At 54.5% G+C, this 13,873-nt stretch overlaps 1 protein-coding gene across 6 annotated transcripts; it reads left to right on the forward strand.

Annotated features, from left to right (window-relative positions):
* The first annotated feature begins 4,856 nt into the window (after positions 1-4,856).
* DNAJB2 (DnaJ heat shock protein family (Hsp40) member B2) lies at positions 4,857-13,620 on the forward strand. 6 transcript variants are annotated; one of them, XR_011539791.1, is made up of 10 exons: positions 4,857-4,969; positions 6,739-6,834; positions 7,503-7,612; positions 8,671-8,724; positions 8,891-9,013; positions 9,809-9,901; positions 10,116-10,218; positions 10,400-10,470; positions 11,309-12,446; positions 12,654-13,620. XR_011539791.1 is itself a non-coding variant. In XM_070618372.1 (10 exons), the coding sequence occupies exons 2-10, from the start codon at positions 6,770-6,772 to the stop codon at positions 12,662-12,664; spliced, it is 837 nt and encodes a 278-aa protein (XP_070474473.1). In that variant the 5' UTR covers positions 4,869-4,969; positions 6,739-6,769; the 3' UTR covers positions 12,665-13,620. The 6 variants fall into 6 exon arrangements, 4 of the variants coding, with proteins under 4 accessions (XP_070474473.1, XP_070474471.1, XP_070474472.1 ...); XM_070618372.1 differs by having other exon boundaries at positions 4,869-4,969; positions 11,309-11,515; XR_011539790.1 differs by lacking the exon at positions 4,857-4,969 and adding an exon at positions 6,210-6,456.
* The last annotated feature ends 253 nt before the right edge of the window (positions 13,621-13,873 follow it).

A 13,873-nucleotide genomic window follows, 5' to 3' on the forward strand; every position in this document is an offset into this window, starting at 1 on the left:
CAACTGTCTTTTTCTCTTGGGAAAAACTATGGGAGGAGGGCTTCTTCACGAGAGAGATAAGGGGCCAGCCCCATGGCTGAGAGGTTAAGTTTGCGCGCTCTGCTTTGGTGGCCCAGGGTTTGCTGGTTCGGATCCTAGGCATCACCGTGGCACTGCTCATCAAGCCATGCTGCAGTGGCACCCCACATGGAACAACCAGAAGGATGTACAGCTAGAACATACAACTAAGTATGGGGGGTTTGGGGAAAAGAAGAAGAAGGAAAAGAAAGAAGATTGGCAACAGATGTTAGCTGAGATGTTAGACAATCTTAAAAAAAAAAATCAGAGAATTAAAAAAAAAAAAAGGGAGAGAGAGAGAGAGAAATAGGAAGGCTGATGTCTCGGCCTGGGTTCCCCAGAAAGCAGATCTCATTTCAGAGTTCATTAAAGAGTACAATTCCAGGGAGCAGAATGGGGGCCAAGGGGAGTAAAGCAGAGAAGGAGGGAGAATTCGCCCTAAAGAAGACGCAGCCAAATAAATGGCATCTCAGAACCATTTCTTGGGTGAGGCGGTAGGAGCGGAGTTGAGGGTGGGGGAATTTATTCACTGGCTCCATCCTTCTATTGGTTAAACCTTCACCCCAGCGAGCATGAACTCCCCTGCACTTCCGGGCTGCACACATTTGGGCTGCAGGGTCAATAGGGAAACCCTGGACCCTGGAGATGAGGTGCTTGTTAAGCTGCTTGTGTGTGAAGTTGGTCCCCGCTGCACAGGGCTGCAACATGCGCCTGGTGAGGCCAGGAGGGTCTGAAGTGGTGCCTTAGAGCAGCCTGACATAGCAGGTGCTCACTCGCCCATCCTACAGATCTGGAGTTTGTCTTCTTCAGGCAGCAGGTGTGGGTGTAGAGAGTCCAGAAGCTGGCATTAAGGCAGAACAGTGGCACAGTGGCAGCAACAATGGAGGAATGCCTTGGGACAGGGTGCTTACCTCCAAGGAATCTCCATCAGCACTCACTACTTTTTGATAAAGACAATTGACATCTCTTAAATCCTATGCCGTGTGTTATGCAAGCACAGCTTCAAGCCTCCACTTCCAACCAGATGGCCGCCCCTAAAACCCTTGTATACGGACTTTCCATAGCCCCTGTTGGGCTGGCTTAACCACTGCAGGTGTTGGAACTAGAGGAATCCCCACCCCACCTCCATCCCCAGCCAAGGGATGAGATGGTGATGCCAGAACCTAGGAGCTGGAACACTAGGTGGGAGCTGGAGCCACAGCAGAGCTACCCAGAGAGTGCAAGAGGGACCAGGGAGGGAGGGACATTTGGCAGGATTCAGAGCCATGGAGGAGACACAATCACTGCCTGAGGTGCCACCTGACTTCTCCCTTCCTCCCATCCAATCTCCCACCAGTGGTTCACCTTGTCTGAATCTACAGAGAAGCTAGTTGGCAGGGGCAGTGGGCAGGGGCGGTGGCTAGGAAAAAGGAGGTGCAGTCCATGAGACACAGAGCAGGCAGGGAAGATGAGATAATGGATATCAGAGAAAGCAGGCAAATCAAACACACACCTCACCTAGGTCTAGCACCCGGATGCCATTCAGGGCCTGTGGTGGGTGAAACTGGAAATGGAGTGACATCTGGTCCCCCTCACCTGTCCCTGTCACTTTTGTCCCAATGATTATTTTGTCGTGAGTAGAGGATGGAGTGGAAGCAACAGGATGGTTTAGAGAAGAAAATGGGCATGCAGAGCGTAGCTGTTCCCTCCTTCTGTATTGTAATTGTTTGCCCAGAGATAGTGAATATTCTCAACTGCTCTTTGAGGCTTGAAGCTTACAGAGGAAGCTCTGGCCTGGGAGGAGAGACGCCTGCATTGTGTGTATGTGTCTGTGTGGTCGTTGGGGAGGGAACGCAATTCAGAGGGAGTATTTAGAAGCTCATTTTGGCTGAACAATTCAGCTATATCCTCAAATCCACTTTTTCCTACTAAAATGGCTGACTTTCAAGTCTCTATTTGACTCTCGTGTCTTTCTCTCTCTCTCAACTGGTTTCAAACTTGGGGAGGGAACAGGGGTTCTTTTGCGAGCCCTTCGAAGCCCAAGAAATTGCTGTCACTTATTGAGCATCTGCTGTGAACTGGCCCTGTATCCATATTATCTTGTTTAGTCCTGAGGTCAATACCGTTATACCTCCTGGGTGGAAGCTCGTGGGAACAGCGCCTGCTCCACTCAGCACCCTCAAGGGTGCCCGACACGTATTAGACACTCAATATTTGTTGAATTGACTTGTTAAATGAACGCCTATTTTATGGATGTGGAGACTGAGACTCAGAGGAATTAGATGAGTTGCCCAAGGTTACTCAGCTAGTAAATGGAGGAGTCAGGATTCAAACCCAGGTCCGCCTGGGCCAAAGCTTATGCTGCTGCCCTCCCCTTCCTCAGATGCCCTCTCCTCCTGCCCACAGAAGTTCCAAGCACCCCTCCAGACGTCACCTCCTCTGGGCCTGTCAGGTTCCCAATGCCCAGACAGTGACTCAGGCGCCTCGAAGGCAGGGAGGGGATAATGCTTGACACTCCCTTGCCCAGGCACTGTGGTGGAGGGCATGCATGGGGGTGCAGGGACCCAGCTTCTGGGGCTGAACAAGGGCAGAGGTGTCTTTGGGGCCAGGTTTGGGGGCTGTCAGTGCCTTCTTGAAAGGTCCCCTCCCCCCGACATCATAGGAGATGAGGCGAGGGCTTGGGAGCCACCAGAAGGGAGGGCCAAGAGAGAGGTGAGGTCTTTACCTGCCAGGATGGCTAGGCATCCAGAGAGGTGGCCAGGCTCCCTCCTGTTTGCTGTCTCAGCCAGCCCACCCTGAGCAGGTGCATGGCCACCTCCTTTCAGAACCCGCGAGGCCTCCCAGCTGGTAACCCTATTGGCAGGCACTGGCAGGCCTAGGTTGGACTGGGAGTGGGTTTGGGGAGGCGGCAACCCAAACCTCCATAGAGCAGCTGGGAGTGCCACCCAGCCTGGCCCCTGGGGACTCCCTCAGTGCAGGGGAACGCTTTCATCCCTGATGCTTCTAAAGCCCGGGTACCATTCCCTCCTGCAGGCAGACACAAGAGACAGATTCCCAAGCTTGAATTCCACCCAACACGTTTATTCCCTCGCCTCTGATGTGTCAGGAACACACCTGCCTGCCAAGCTGCCTTCTCACCCTTCCCTCCTTCTGGAACACCCCTGCCACCTGCTCGTCTCAATATTTCCACTTCTGCCAGCTTAGGTCACAGTCGCCCAGAATCCATCCAGCCCTGCGGAGCGCTCCCTCCTCTAGATTCTCCTGACACCTACTGTCTTTCTCTACCACGCGTTTAGCACTTGGCATGGACTGCTTGGTATGGTCACACTTAGCTTTCTACCAATATCCTATTTCCCCAACTAGATTTAAAAAAAATATGCATGTATTTGAACACTTATTACATACACCTGCATCAGAATTCAAAAGGTACCAGGGGGATTTACAAACAGCAAAAATAAGTCAACACAACGAAAATAAATCCCCTTCATTTGTTCCCCTCTTGGCAGCCACCAATGTTAACTTTTTTGTTAGTGTTTCTTTCCAGAGACATCTATGTATATATTAATGTATGTATACACATTTAGATACACTTCATTCTACACCTTGTTTTCACTTAATAAATCTACAAGATGGTCCATACCAATACAAATAAATATGCCTCATTCTTTTTGATGAGAACGTAATATTCCATTGTATAGCACACCATTGCTTATTTAACAAGTCTGCTATTAATGGGTATTTAGGTTATTCGCAATCCTTTGCTATGGAAAAGAATGCTGCAACCCTTGTACCTACCTCTTTTCACACATGTACAACCATAAATTATTAGAATTGGAATCACTGAGTCAAAGGCTATGCAATATTAATTCTGATACATCTCATATTGCTCTCTTTAGAATTTATAACAAATTACCCTCCCACTGCCAGCGTGGGAGAATGCCTGTGCCCCCAGCCTTGCCCATACAATGTGTTAAACTCTTTGATCCTTGTCAATCATCTAAGAGAAACAAAGTACTTTGCTGTACCTTTTCTTTATAATTCCCTTGTTATGAATGAGATTGAGCATCTTTTCATGTATTTAAAGACCAGTATGTCTTCTTCTGGGAACTGTCTTGTCTGTGCCCTTTGCCCATTTAAAAAATTACATTGTTTGTCTTTTCTTAATAATTTGTTGGAATTCTTTGTGAATGAAGGAAATTAACCCTTTGTCTGCTAGATATGTTCCACATCATTTCCCTCAGCTGTGGTTTGTCGATGTCGATTTTCATCTCCTTGAGTACAGCACTGGCATTTAAACCTCTGTTTAATATAATACCACATACATGGCAGGTGCTAGACAAATGTCTGTTGAGATAACAGAAGGAAGAAGAAGAAAGATAGATTTGGAAAATTTGGAGTGACCCACCCTAACCTCTTCCTTCCTCTTACACCAAGACCAGTCAGGACTCTTGTTGTAAACAGCGGAAAGGAACTCTGGCAAAGTGAAAAAAAAAAAAGAAGAAGAAAAACCACACACACGCACATAAACACACACAGTTGGAGAGAGATTGAGTAGCACACAGAATCGATGCGAGGGCCAACAAACAAGTCTCCACAAACAGGTAGGCACCAAGGGAAGCTGACCAGACAGCACCATAGTCAAGGTCAGGGCACAGGACAGCCTGCCTAATAGACCCCTCCCGCCTCCACCCCCTGCAGAGAGGTCCCCTCCCAGCAGGCACTGAGGCTGACATTTCCTCCTCCAAACACTAGAGGCCGCTGCTGGCTCCGCCGCCAGCACTGCAGAAATGAAATCTAACCTGCCCCTGCTTCTCTGTGACCTGCTCCAGATTCAAAGTCCCAGTTGGAGCTTCCGGTTGGCAGAGCTTCTGTCTTTTGCCTGCACCTTGGAGCCGAGGAGTCTAGGAGAGCAAGCGGCCGGGCTTTGTGGCAGGTAGTGGCTTGCCTGCCCTCGAGACCTACGCAGTGGGAATTCCCCAAAATACTCAGGAGGCTCAGACCGTGAGCAGCCAGGAAAACTGCACGAATGCATGCCACCCTCTTCCCTCTTGTCTGACACAAGCCCTTCTCTTTGGTAAAGGGTTTCTGGGTCACCTAGCCTAAAACACTCTCTCGAGTCACATAACAGGTACCGCTTGGGCCAGTCATGATGCCAGAGCGGATGTGCACTGAGACCTACTGTGTACCATGCCTCATTTAACTTCCAGACAGCCCTAGGCATTACCTGTATTTAGGGAGGAAAAACTGATCCTCAGAGGTTTTCCCAAGTCACACCGTAGCACCAGGTTGCAAACCCCGGTTTGCCTGTTTCCAAAGCCTGGGGTTTCCCTGTGGGCTATATTGATGGGCTGGTTTCTTGTCAAGTTGGAGCTCTGTGAAGGCAAAGATTGGACCACATTCTTTTTACATCCTGGCAGCATCTACTATGTAGAAGATGCTCAGTTAATGCTTGTGGATTGGCCTGGATGATATCAAGCAGGAGCCAATTCTAGAAGGTTCTCTAACTCTCCCTTGAGGCTTGAACCCAGGAATCATATTGAGGTGGAAGAGGTCTACTCATCACTTTGGGAAGACAAACCTTGAATCTGGGGGATTTCCTTTTCTTTTTTTTTCCTTTTACCCTTTAACCCCACCTCCCCCCAAATATGTCAAAACTGTCGACAAGAGGTTGACATCTGTTCACTATTTAATCATCCAGTGGATTTTTTGAATCCCGTGAATGCCCTAATACTCTAGTGAGAAAAAAGACTGAATCTCGGCCCTGTGGAATTTACATTCTAGTCGGGGAAGTGAATGTCAATCAAATAAACAAAGAAATAAATGCTAATTTGTAGCTCTGACACGTGTGATAAAGGATGCCATGAGATGCTGTATGAGGCAGGTCTGATCGACTGAGGGAAGTCCGGCAGCCTCTTCTGAGGACCTGGGGGGCTGCAGCAGGGATGCGAGAAAGGGGGAGGATTCAGGGCCAGAGGGGAGTGTGTGAATCCTTGAGATGATTTCCTCCGGGGTGAGTAACCATCGATCCTCGAGACTGTTTATAGGCAAGCGACAGAGGGCCCAGGGTTCGGGTGGCTTGCTATTGCGAGCGCGCCACGCCAGAATGGCCCCGGCCGCTGTCTCCCAGGTCCCATCTGGGGATGACGTCATCCTGGTGCAAGCCCAAAATAGCCGGCTCCGCCCCCATCTCCCGGCAGCCCCTGCAGCAGCATCCCCCACCCCTCGCCCCCCGGGTGACAGGCCGAGCCGGCCTCCTTTGGGTGTCTAGTAGTTTCCGTGCCGCTGACGCATGCTTGCGCGCACAGCTGGGCCGGGCGCGTCCTACGCAGCAGCCGCGAGCCGGGCAGCCGGTGCCAGACGGTTCCCGGCGGGGGGCAGGGGCGGGGCGCTGCAGGAGGCCAGGGACTCCCGGCCGAGGAGGTGCGGGCGGGGGGGCCCGGTCAGGCTGGGGGGCCCTGGGCCGGGCTGCTGCAATGGAGGGACCCCGATAGGGTTCCCCGGGCCTGGGCACCTAGATAGCCCGTGGCACCGGCCTGCGGGGGCCGATAAGGCTGCCCGTAGGAGCCTAGTCACCGGCGGCAAGCAGAGCCTAGTGGGCTCCGCTTCCCCCGGGAGCGCCTTCCGCCACCCCGGGGGGGGGGGCTCCAGCCCCAGGGAGGGGCTCTTGGTTCTCTCTGCCTGATGCCTCCTTCTCTCCCGCAGCCCCAAGAAAGCTGACTGCTGACGAGTTGCCATGGCATCCTACTACGAGATCCTAGACGTGCCGCGAAGTGCGTCCGCTGATGACATCAAGAAGGCGTAAGTGCCTCCGTTGCGCATCAGAAAGCCTCTCTCTCTCCTCCAACCTCCCCCCCCCCCCTCGTCCTGGGGCCCTTCAGGAGTAATGCCAGGCAACCAAGTCCCTAGAAAAGATTGGAGGACTTCCTTAGAGAGGGACACCTGTAGGGCGGCAGGAGACCCCTGGATGAGTAGGATAGTGTCCATAGCGTGAAGAAGTTCTGCTGGGAGCTGCACTGTGGGTCCTTCTGCAGCAAACTCTCCCTTCCCCTCCCCTCCCCTCTTATCACCATCCCTGCCCCTAGGCGTGAGCTTTCTCAGGATGCTGTGCAAAGATGCCCAGGCGGTGTGACTGGAAGGGACCAGGGCTCCTGTACCCTCCGTGGCGAGGTGTACCCCCACCTTTGCAACCTCAGCCCCACTGAGCCCCGGGGAGGGGTTAGGGCTGGGGTGTCTTCTCACCCTCACGGTAGCATGGCTGAGGCTAGTGGTCCAGGTGCTGGCGGCAGAGGGGAGAGAGGGGGACTCCATGGAAACCCTGCAGCAGAGGCAGCCCCGGCAACCGGGGGGACGGGGATGTGAGTAGGGAAAGGACAGCGGTGGCCAGTGGGGAAATGGGTCACTCTGCTCTGTGGTGAGAAGTGGCTGGTTTGTCCCTTGACCTTCCCCTCTGAACCCACTTCATGCAGGTATCGGCGGAAGGCGCTACAGTGGCACCCGGACAAGAACCCGGATAATAAAGAGTTTGCTGAGAGGAAGTTCAAGGAGGTGGCCGAGGCATATGAAGTGCTGTCGGACAGTAAGGGCCAGGGCAGGGCAGGGCAGCACCCATCGCCCCCACTGCATGCCCCATCCCGCTCCTTTGCAAGGCCATGCTGCCACCACCCCAGCCTCCTCCGTGCCGTTTTCCAGTCTGGCACTTAGGTCACCCCTCCTGCAGGGACTCTGGGACTTTTTCCCTTTATTTTTTTGCTTCGATTCAAATGAGTACTTACTATGTGCAAAGCATCCTTTTCTTTTTCCTTTAATCTCCTGTGCTCAGTGTCTCCTCCCCAGGATCTGGTAGTTGCGGCACAGGTCCTGACAAGGGGAAGGAGGCAGGGCAGGTAACCGATGTGTGCTGAGCCTTCTCTGTGCCAGGCATTGGCGGGTGTAACCTCCCTGAGTCCTCACAGCCATCCTACGAGGCAGGGTTTATTACCCCCACTTTACAGGTGAGGAGATTGAGGCTCAGAGAGGTGAAGTAACTTGCTCAAGGTCACACAGAGCTGGAATATGAATCCAGGTCTGTCTTTTATTCATTCATTCAAACAATATTCATTGAATACTTATGGTGTGGGGTACTTGTTGGGTTCTGGGGAACAATGGAGGACAAGCAGGCAGTGTCTCTTGTCCTGATGGATTCATCATATTCTGGTCAGGGGAGACATTAACCAAGTAAATACAGACAAGAGTGTTCCAAAGCAAAGCAGCAGGTTGATGTGACAAGGAATCATGGGCAGCAGTTTTTGTAATAGTGGTCACCGGAGGCCTCTCTGAGGAGGTGACATTTGCGCTAAGCCCTGATAATAATAACGTAGTAATAATTAGCTAACATTTATGAAACACTTACTGTGTATCAGGGACGGTGCTCGGAAGTTTATGTAGATTATTTCATTGAATCCTGCAACAGCCCTATGAGGTGGGTGCTGTTGTGTCTATTCTACAGATGAGAAGGACTGGGCTGCTGCTAAAACCTATAGCCCATGGCCCCTGTGCACCTTGTTGTCCCCCTGGGCAATCCTCTGAAGGTCCTAGCCCGGAAGGGGAGGCTATCAACCCAGAGGGATGGAGAAATGATCTGGTTTCTCTTTGCAGAGCATAAGCGGGAGATCTACGACCGCTATGGCCGGGAAGGGCTGACGGGGGCAGGTAGGTGGAGCGGGAGCCCGGAGATGGAAGTGGGTCAGGGAGGAGGGGAGGGCAGGTTCTTGCAGTGGCTGTGTTCTCGAGGCTCCTGGCCATGCCTTAGGTGGGGTCCCCTGGCTCAGGTGAGATGTGCGCCCTCCACCCGCTCCTCATCCTGCCTCTCCTCCAGGAACTGGCCCGTCTCGGCCAGAAGCTGGCGGTGGTGGGCCTGGCTTCACCTTCACCTTCCGCAGCCCTGAGGAGGTCTTCCGGGAGTTCTTTGGAAGCGGAGACCCTTTTGCAGAGTTCTTTGGTGAGTGGACTCAGGGAGGCCCCTGACTAGCTCGACTTCCCTCTCCAGGCCCATCCTTCCATCAGCTGGGCAGCCCTTAGGCGAGAGGCTGAGAGGGAAGCAGAATTCCACAGACTGAATATTTTGTGGGGGTGGATCCAGTGAGAGCCAGGACAGAGCCCTACACAGGCCTGAGCCCACGTGACCCTGTATGACACTTCAGAGACTCGCCTTATTAAATAATAACAACAGTAATGCATTGTTAGACCTCCACAATGACAGCCATGAAAGGAAGACTCGAAGCATCATGTGACGATAATAACGACATTACAAACACCAACAGATGCCATTTTTTGAATGATTAATATATGTCAAGGATCCCCCCCAATCCTCTGATGAACCCTGCGAGGTGGATCATTTTATCCCCAATCACAGATGAGAAAACAGAGGCACCTTCGAATAACTTGCTTAGACTCACACAGCAGTTGGTAGAGCCGGAACTTGTGTCGCGTCTGCCTGACCTCATACCACGCTTATCTGCCCGGACCCAAGAGGCTGTCTGTCTGTTCTCCCTCACGCCGTCCCCCTCTTCCTTCCTCTATTCTTTATTGTGGACAGAATTTACTGGTGAACTTTTTCATATGTAATATTAACTAGGAGCTTAATTTGTAAATAAGTCCCAGCAAAAAAGAAAAAAATCGGAAATATTCCCAATTGCTTAGCAGCTTATATTTCCAGACCTACAAGCAGGGTTCACACGTTTTTTGGAAGGCAATCTCTTCATCAAATGACTGTTAATCTGCTTATTTGTTGCAGATGACCTGGGCCCCTTCTCAGAGCTTCAGAACCGGGCTCCCCGACACTCGGGCCCCTTCTTCAGCTTCTCTTCCTCCTTCCCGGGGCACTCTGGTAAGTTCTGTCCCTTCCCATTTTTGCAGTGGAACCCCTCGCTTTGGCTCATTGCTCTTCGAAGCCTTTCCTCCTGGGTGTCTGGAGCCCCGCCTCCGGGCAGCTCTACGGTGAGACCCCGTGGAGGCTGCTGGCCCGTTGTGACTGCACGACTGACCGTGCTGCGAGCACCTTCCATCTAACAGCCTCTCCCCCTCCTCTGTCCCAACACTAGATTTCTCCTCCTCATCTTTCTCCTTCAGTCCTGGGGCTGGTGCTTTCCGCTCTGTGTCTACGTCCACCACCTTTGTCCAAGGACGCCGCATCACGACACGCAGGTGAGGGCTCCTCTGGGACAGTCCGGGGTGTGGAGGTGGTGGGGGAGCTGCACGCACTTAGAGAGTGAGCCCCTGGAGGGCAGAGTCCAGCCTGTCCTGCTCACTGCGGCCTCCCAGAGCCTGCACGGGCGCCTGCAGGACCCAGGCATGCTCACTGACTGCATTGTGCTGCCCCTCACAGAATCATGGAGAACGGGCAGGAGCGGGTGGAAGTGGAGGAGGATGGGCAGCTGAAGTCAGTCACAATCAATGGTGAGGAACACTCTGCCACCCAGGCCCCGGCCCCAAAGCCCTCTCCCCAAACTGCTCCTCTTTGGACTCCCTTGGGGCAGGGAGGGAATCATAGCCACAGGCCAGACTGGCAGGGTCAGAGATGGTGGTCCTGGGGTGGGGGGCTGGGATGGAGACTTGAGAAGTCTCAGAGGGTCGGCTCATCATCGTTAGTGGGGCGCGTGGCGTTTGCAGAGCACTTTACTATTTTTAAAGCAGTTGCACAGATCCCGTATTCCCTGTATTGTTAAAACAGCCAGGGGGAAAGCAGGGCAGTTGGTATTCACCCTATTTTTCATTTGAGGAGACTGAACCTCAGTGTGGTTAAATGGCCTTACCTCCCAAGTAGCCCCAGGCCCAAGGCTTTGTCCTCCTTAGTAAGGGGAAAAGCCAGAAATGATGCTCAGGGTGCAGGATTCCGGAGCTGAATTCTCTCCTCAGCACCGTGCTGCACAGGATGGTTGCCATGGCTACCCTTCCCTGCCTGCAGCTGTGGAGCACCTTTTGCTAAGTGCTTTCCATGGGTAGTCGTAATTAACCATTGGAACAATGACAACGTGTGCATGCTCATCATCCCCATTTAATAGATGAGAAAAGGGAAGCTCAGGGGGCTTGAGTAACTTGCCTAAGGAGACACCTCGTACCTGCTGGAGCTGAATACCTGCCCACGCTCATAACCACTATGCCAGGTGCCAAAATGCATGCACGCCACTTCCAAAGGAGGGGCTGCAAGTGGTCAGAGTGCTTGCCGCATGAGGCAGCCTGGCAGAATTCTCCTGGCCTGGGTCTGAGAGCCTCATGGTGGCCATGACTCTTGCAGGTGTCCCAGATGACCTGGCCCTGGGCTTGGAGCTGAGCCGTCGTGAGCAGCAACAGTCTGTCACCTCGAGGTCCGGGGGCACGCAGGTCCGGCAGACTCCTGCCTCACGCCCCTCTGACAGCGACCTCTCTGAGGATGACGAGGACCTGCAGCTGGCCATGGCCTACAGCCTGTCAGAGATGGAGGCAGCTGGGAAGAAACCGGCAGGTGGGCGGGGGGCGCAGCGACGACGGCAGGGGCGCCCCAAGGCCCAGCACCAAGATCCAGGCATGGGGGGGGCCCGTGAGGGTGCCAGGGGTGACACAGCCAAACCCAGCCCATCCCCGGAGGAGAAGGCCTCTCGCTGCCTTATCCTCTGATCACCAGGCCCAACCCACCCCGATTCAGGGTGACCAGGGGTCCTGCTCACTGTCAGGAGAGCAGAGAGGGGCATGGCCTGAGTTGCAGGAGCCCCTTTCCCACTCCACACTCCCTCTGCAGGCTTCCCTCCGAGGTCTCCCGCACTTCAGTGTGGACTTGGGACTTGCTGTGCTCAGCCCTTGGCTCATAGGTCCCTGGTGAAGCCCAGGGTGGGGGTCCTCGGGGCAGTGGGAGGGCCTGAGGAGCCAGGATGCACTTATTATTGTTAGATGGGGAGTTTCTAAGGGGCATTAGTGGTTTCGGTCGGGCCTTTTGTGCCCAGGTCTTCTGCCACCTGTGTTGCTGATGATGTCAAGGAAGGAGGACTTGGCCTGGGGTTCTCTGAGCCAGAGTCGGCAGCCACACGGGGGAGTCTCCTGCTCTCCTTGTCCAGCTGCAGATGCCCCCGCCCCCTGTTTCCGTGCCGTACTGAGCTCTGACCGTCTCTGTTGCTTCCCTTCTGGTGCTGCTTCTCCTTCCTCGCACTCCTCTCTCTGCAATTCCCCGCGGGCCGCATCGCTTTCTTTCACTGCCAGCTGGCTAGCACTCCCTTCTTCCTTCCCCGAGAAGGCCTGTGTGGCGAGGAAGATGCCGTGGCCGGTAGGGCCATAAGGTCTTCCAGGGAGGCTAGCTGGGTGGGGCGGGAGCCGCTCGGCCGTCCAGATTCGGAACCGGAGCCCACTCCTCCTCCCTTCCTCTTGCTGCCTCAGCCTGCCCCAGGCCTCGGGACTAGGCAGAGGTGAGGCCGGCTAACCCTGGAGAGGTGGGATGAGGCCAGGGTGCCCCAGGAGGGAGGCCTAGGAGGGGACCGTTCCCGTCCTCCTTCACCATGCATCAGGGCTCGGGGGAGGCCACAGGGCTAGCCCAGGTCTGCATGCTCAGCTCCACCCTCCACGGCTTGCTGCTGACCCTCTCTCCTGTCACCCCGCCCCCGCTCTCTCCCCAGATGTATTCTGAGCTGGTGTCCGGGATCCAGAGTCGCTGCACAGTTCCAACAGGACAGCGCCCTCCCCTGTGCACTGGGAGGGGACCCTCCGTCTCTCTCCCTCACCCGTGCTGAGCGTAGAGCCAGGCCTGGGTGGTGGGTGGGGGCCGGGTGGGAGGTGTCGGTAGTCTTAGCCTGTAAACTCTTCCCTAGGTGCTTGGTGCTATCTCTTGGGGACCACAAGTCCCAGAATGCAATGCACCCTGCCTGATTTCTGATAGGTCACGCTTGGGGGAGGTGGTGCGTGGTTGTGGAGCTGTGCATCTTGGGACATGTAGTTCCAGCCCAGGTCAGCTTGTCACTCCCTGTGAGACGGGGAGATCTCGTCATTTCATTTGTCCCTGGCAGGGGTGGCAAGAATGTGGATGAAGGGGTAATGGTCCGAGCTTCGGTTCCCCTGACACCTCTTGCTAGCGCTGAGGTCGGAGTGTATGAATCGAAGCCCTGCATCTAGGAGAGGCTCTTTTCCTGTGGGCGGTCTGGGGTCTCAGGAACAAGCGGGGCGGACCTGCTAGGCAGGGTGTGGCCCCAGAGGGCAGCTGGGCGTGGGCTGGCAGGGAGCTTAGAAGGGAAGGCCGCCCTCTTGGGGGGGGGGGGGGGGCGGGGGGGTGTTTGTGTGTGCGTGTGTGTGTGTGTGTGTGTGTGTGTGTGGCCGGGATTGGCGTGTGATGGGCGCTCCGGGCATGTTGCTGCTTGTATGGCTTCTTGGCCTCTGACCCTGCTGCCCATTCCTTGTCTCCAACACCACAGATGAGCTGCCTCTCCTCCTCCATGCCTGGGGAGCCCAGTGGGCCAGGGAGGGGAGTGAGGGAGCCGGGGTGTTGCCAGCCCCTGTGACATTGAGCCTCAGAGACCTATCAAAGCCAGCAGGGCTGAGCTCAGACCGAGGGGGGAAATGCTGGAAGTCAATAAAGCTGTTTCGAGAGCGCGGTGGTGTGCTGTGTTCCTGTGTTCTTCCTTGCCGGGGTGTCCCAGGAGGGACCCTATGGGACCAGTGGGTGACACACTTCCCTTTATAGCCCGAACAGCTAGAGGTCGCAGCCTTCCTGGCTGACAGCAGAAGTCCCCTCTTAACCAGGCTGCCCTCCTCAGTACATTGTGGAATCCCGAGAAATGGTCACATTCTTCTGCCCTCACCTCCTGGGGCCCCACAGCTGGCTTCCCCAGGGGCCTGTTCTCCT

The sequence above is a fragment of the Equus przewalskii genome, chromosome 5 (genome assembly GCF_037783145.1).
Source record: "Equus przewalskii isolate Varuska chromosome 5, EquPr2, whole genome shotgun sequence".
NCBI classification, from domain to species: Eukaryota; Metazoa; Chordata; class Mammalia; order Perissodactyla; family Equidae; genus Equus; species Equus przewalskii.

Excerpts from the sequence above, each read along its gene's own strand:
- DNAJB2 (XM_070618370.1), top strand. The coding sequence starts at position 6,770 with ATGGCATCCTACTACGAGATCCTAGACGTGCCGCGAAGTGCGTCCGCT. Across the intron at positions 7,613-8,670 it reads ATATGAAGTGCTGTCGGACA|AGCATAAGCGGGAGATCTAC; the intron begins GTAAGGGCCAGG and ends TTCTCTTTGCAG. Across the intron at positions 10,219-10,399 it reads CGCCGCATCACGACACGCAG|AATCATGGAGAACGGGCAGG; the intron begins GTGAGGGCTCCT and ends TGCCCCTCACAG.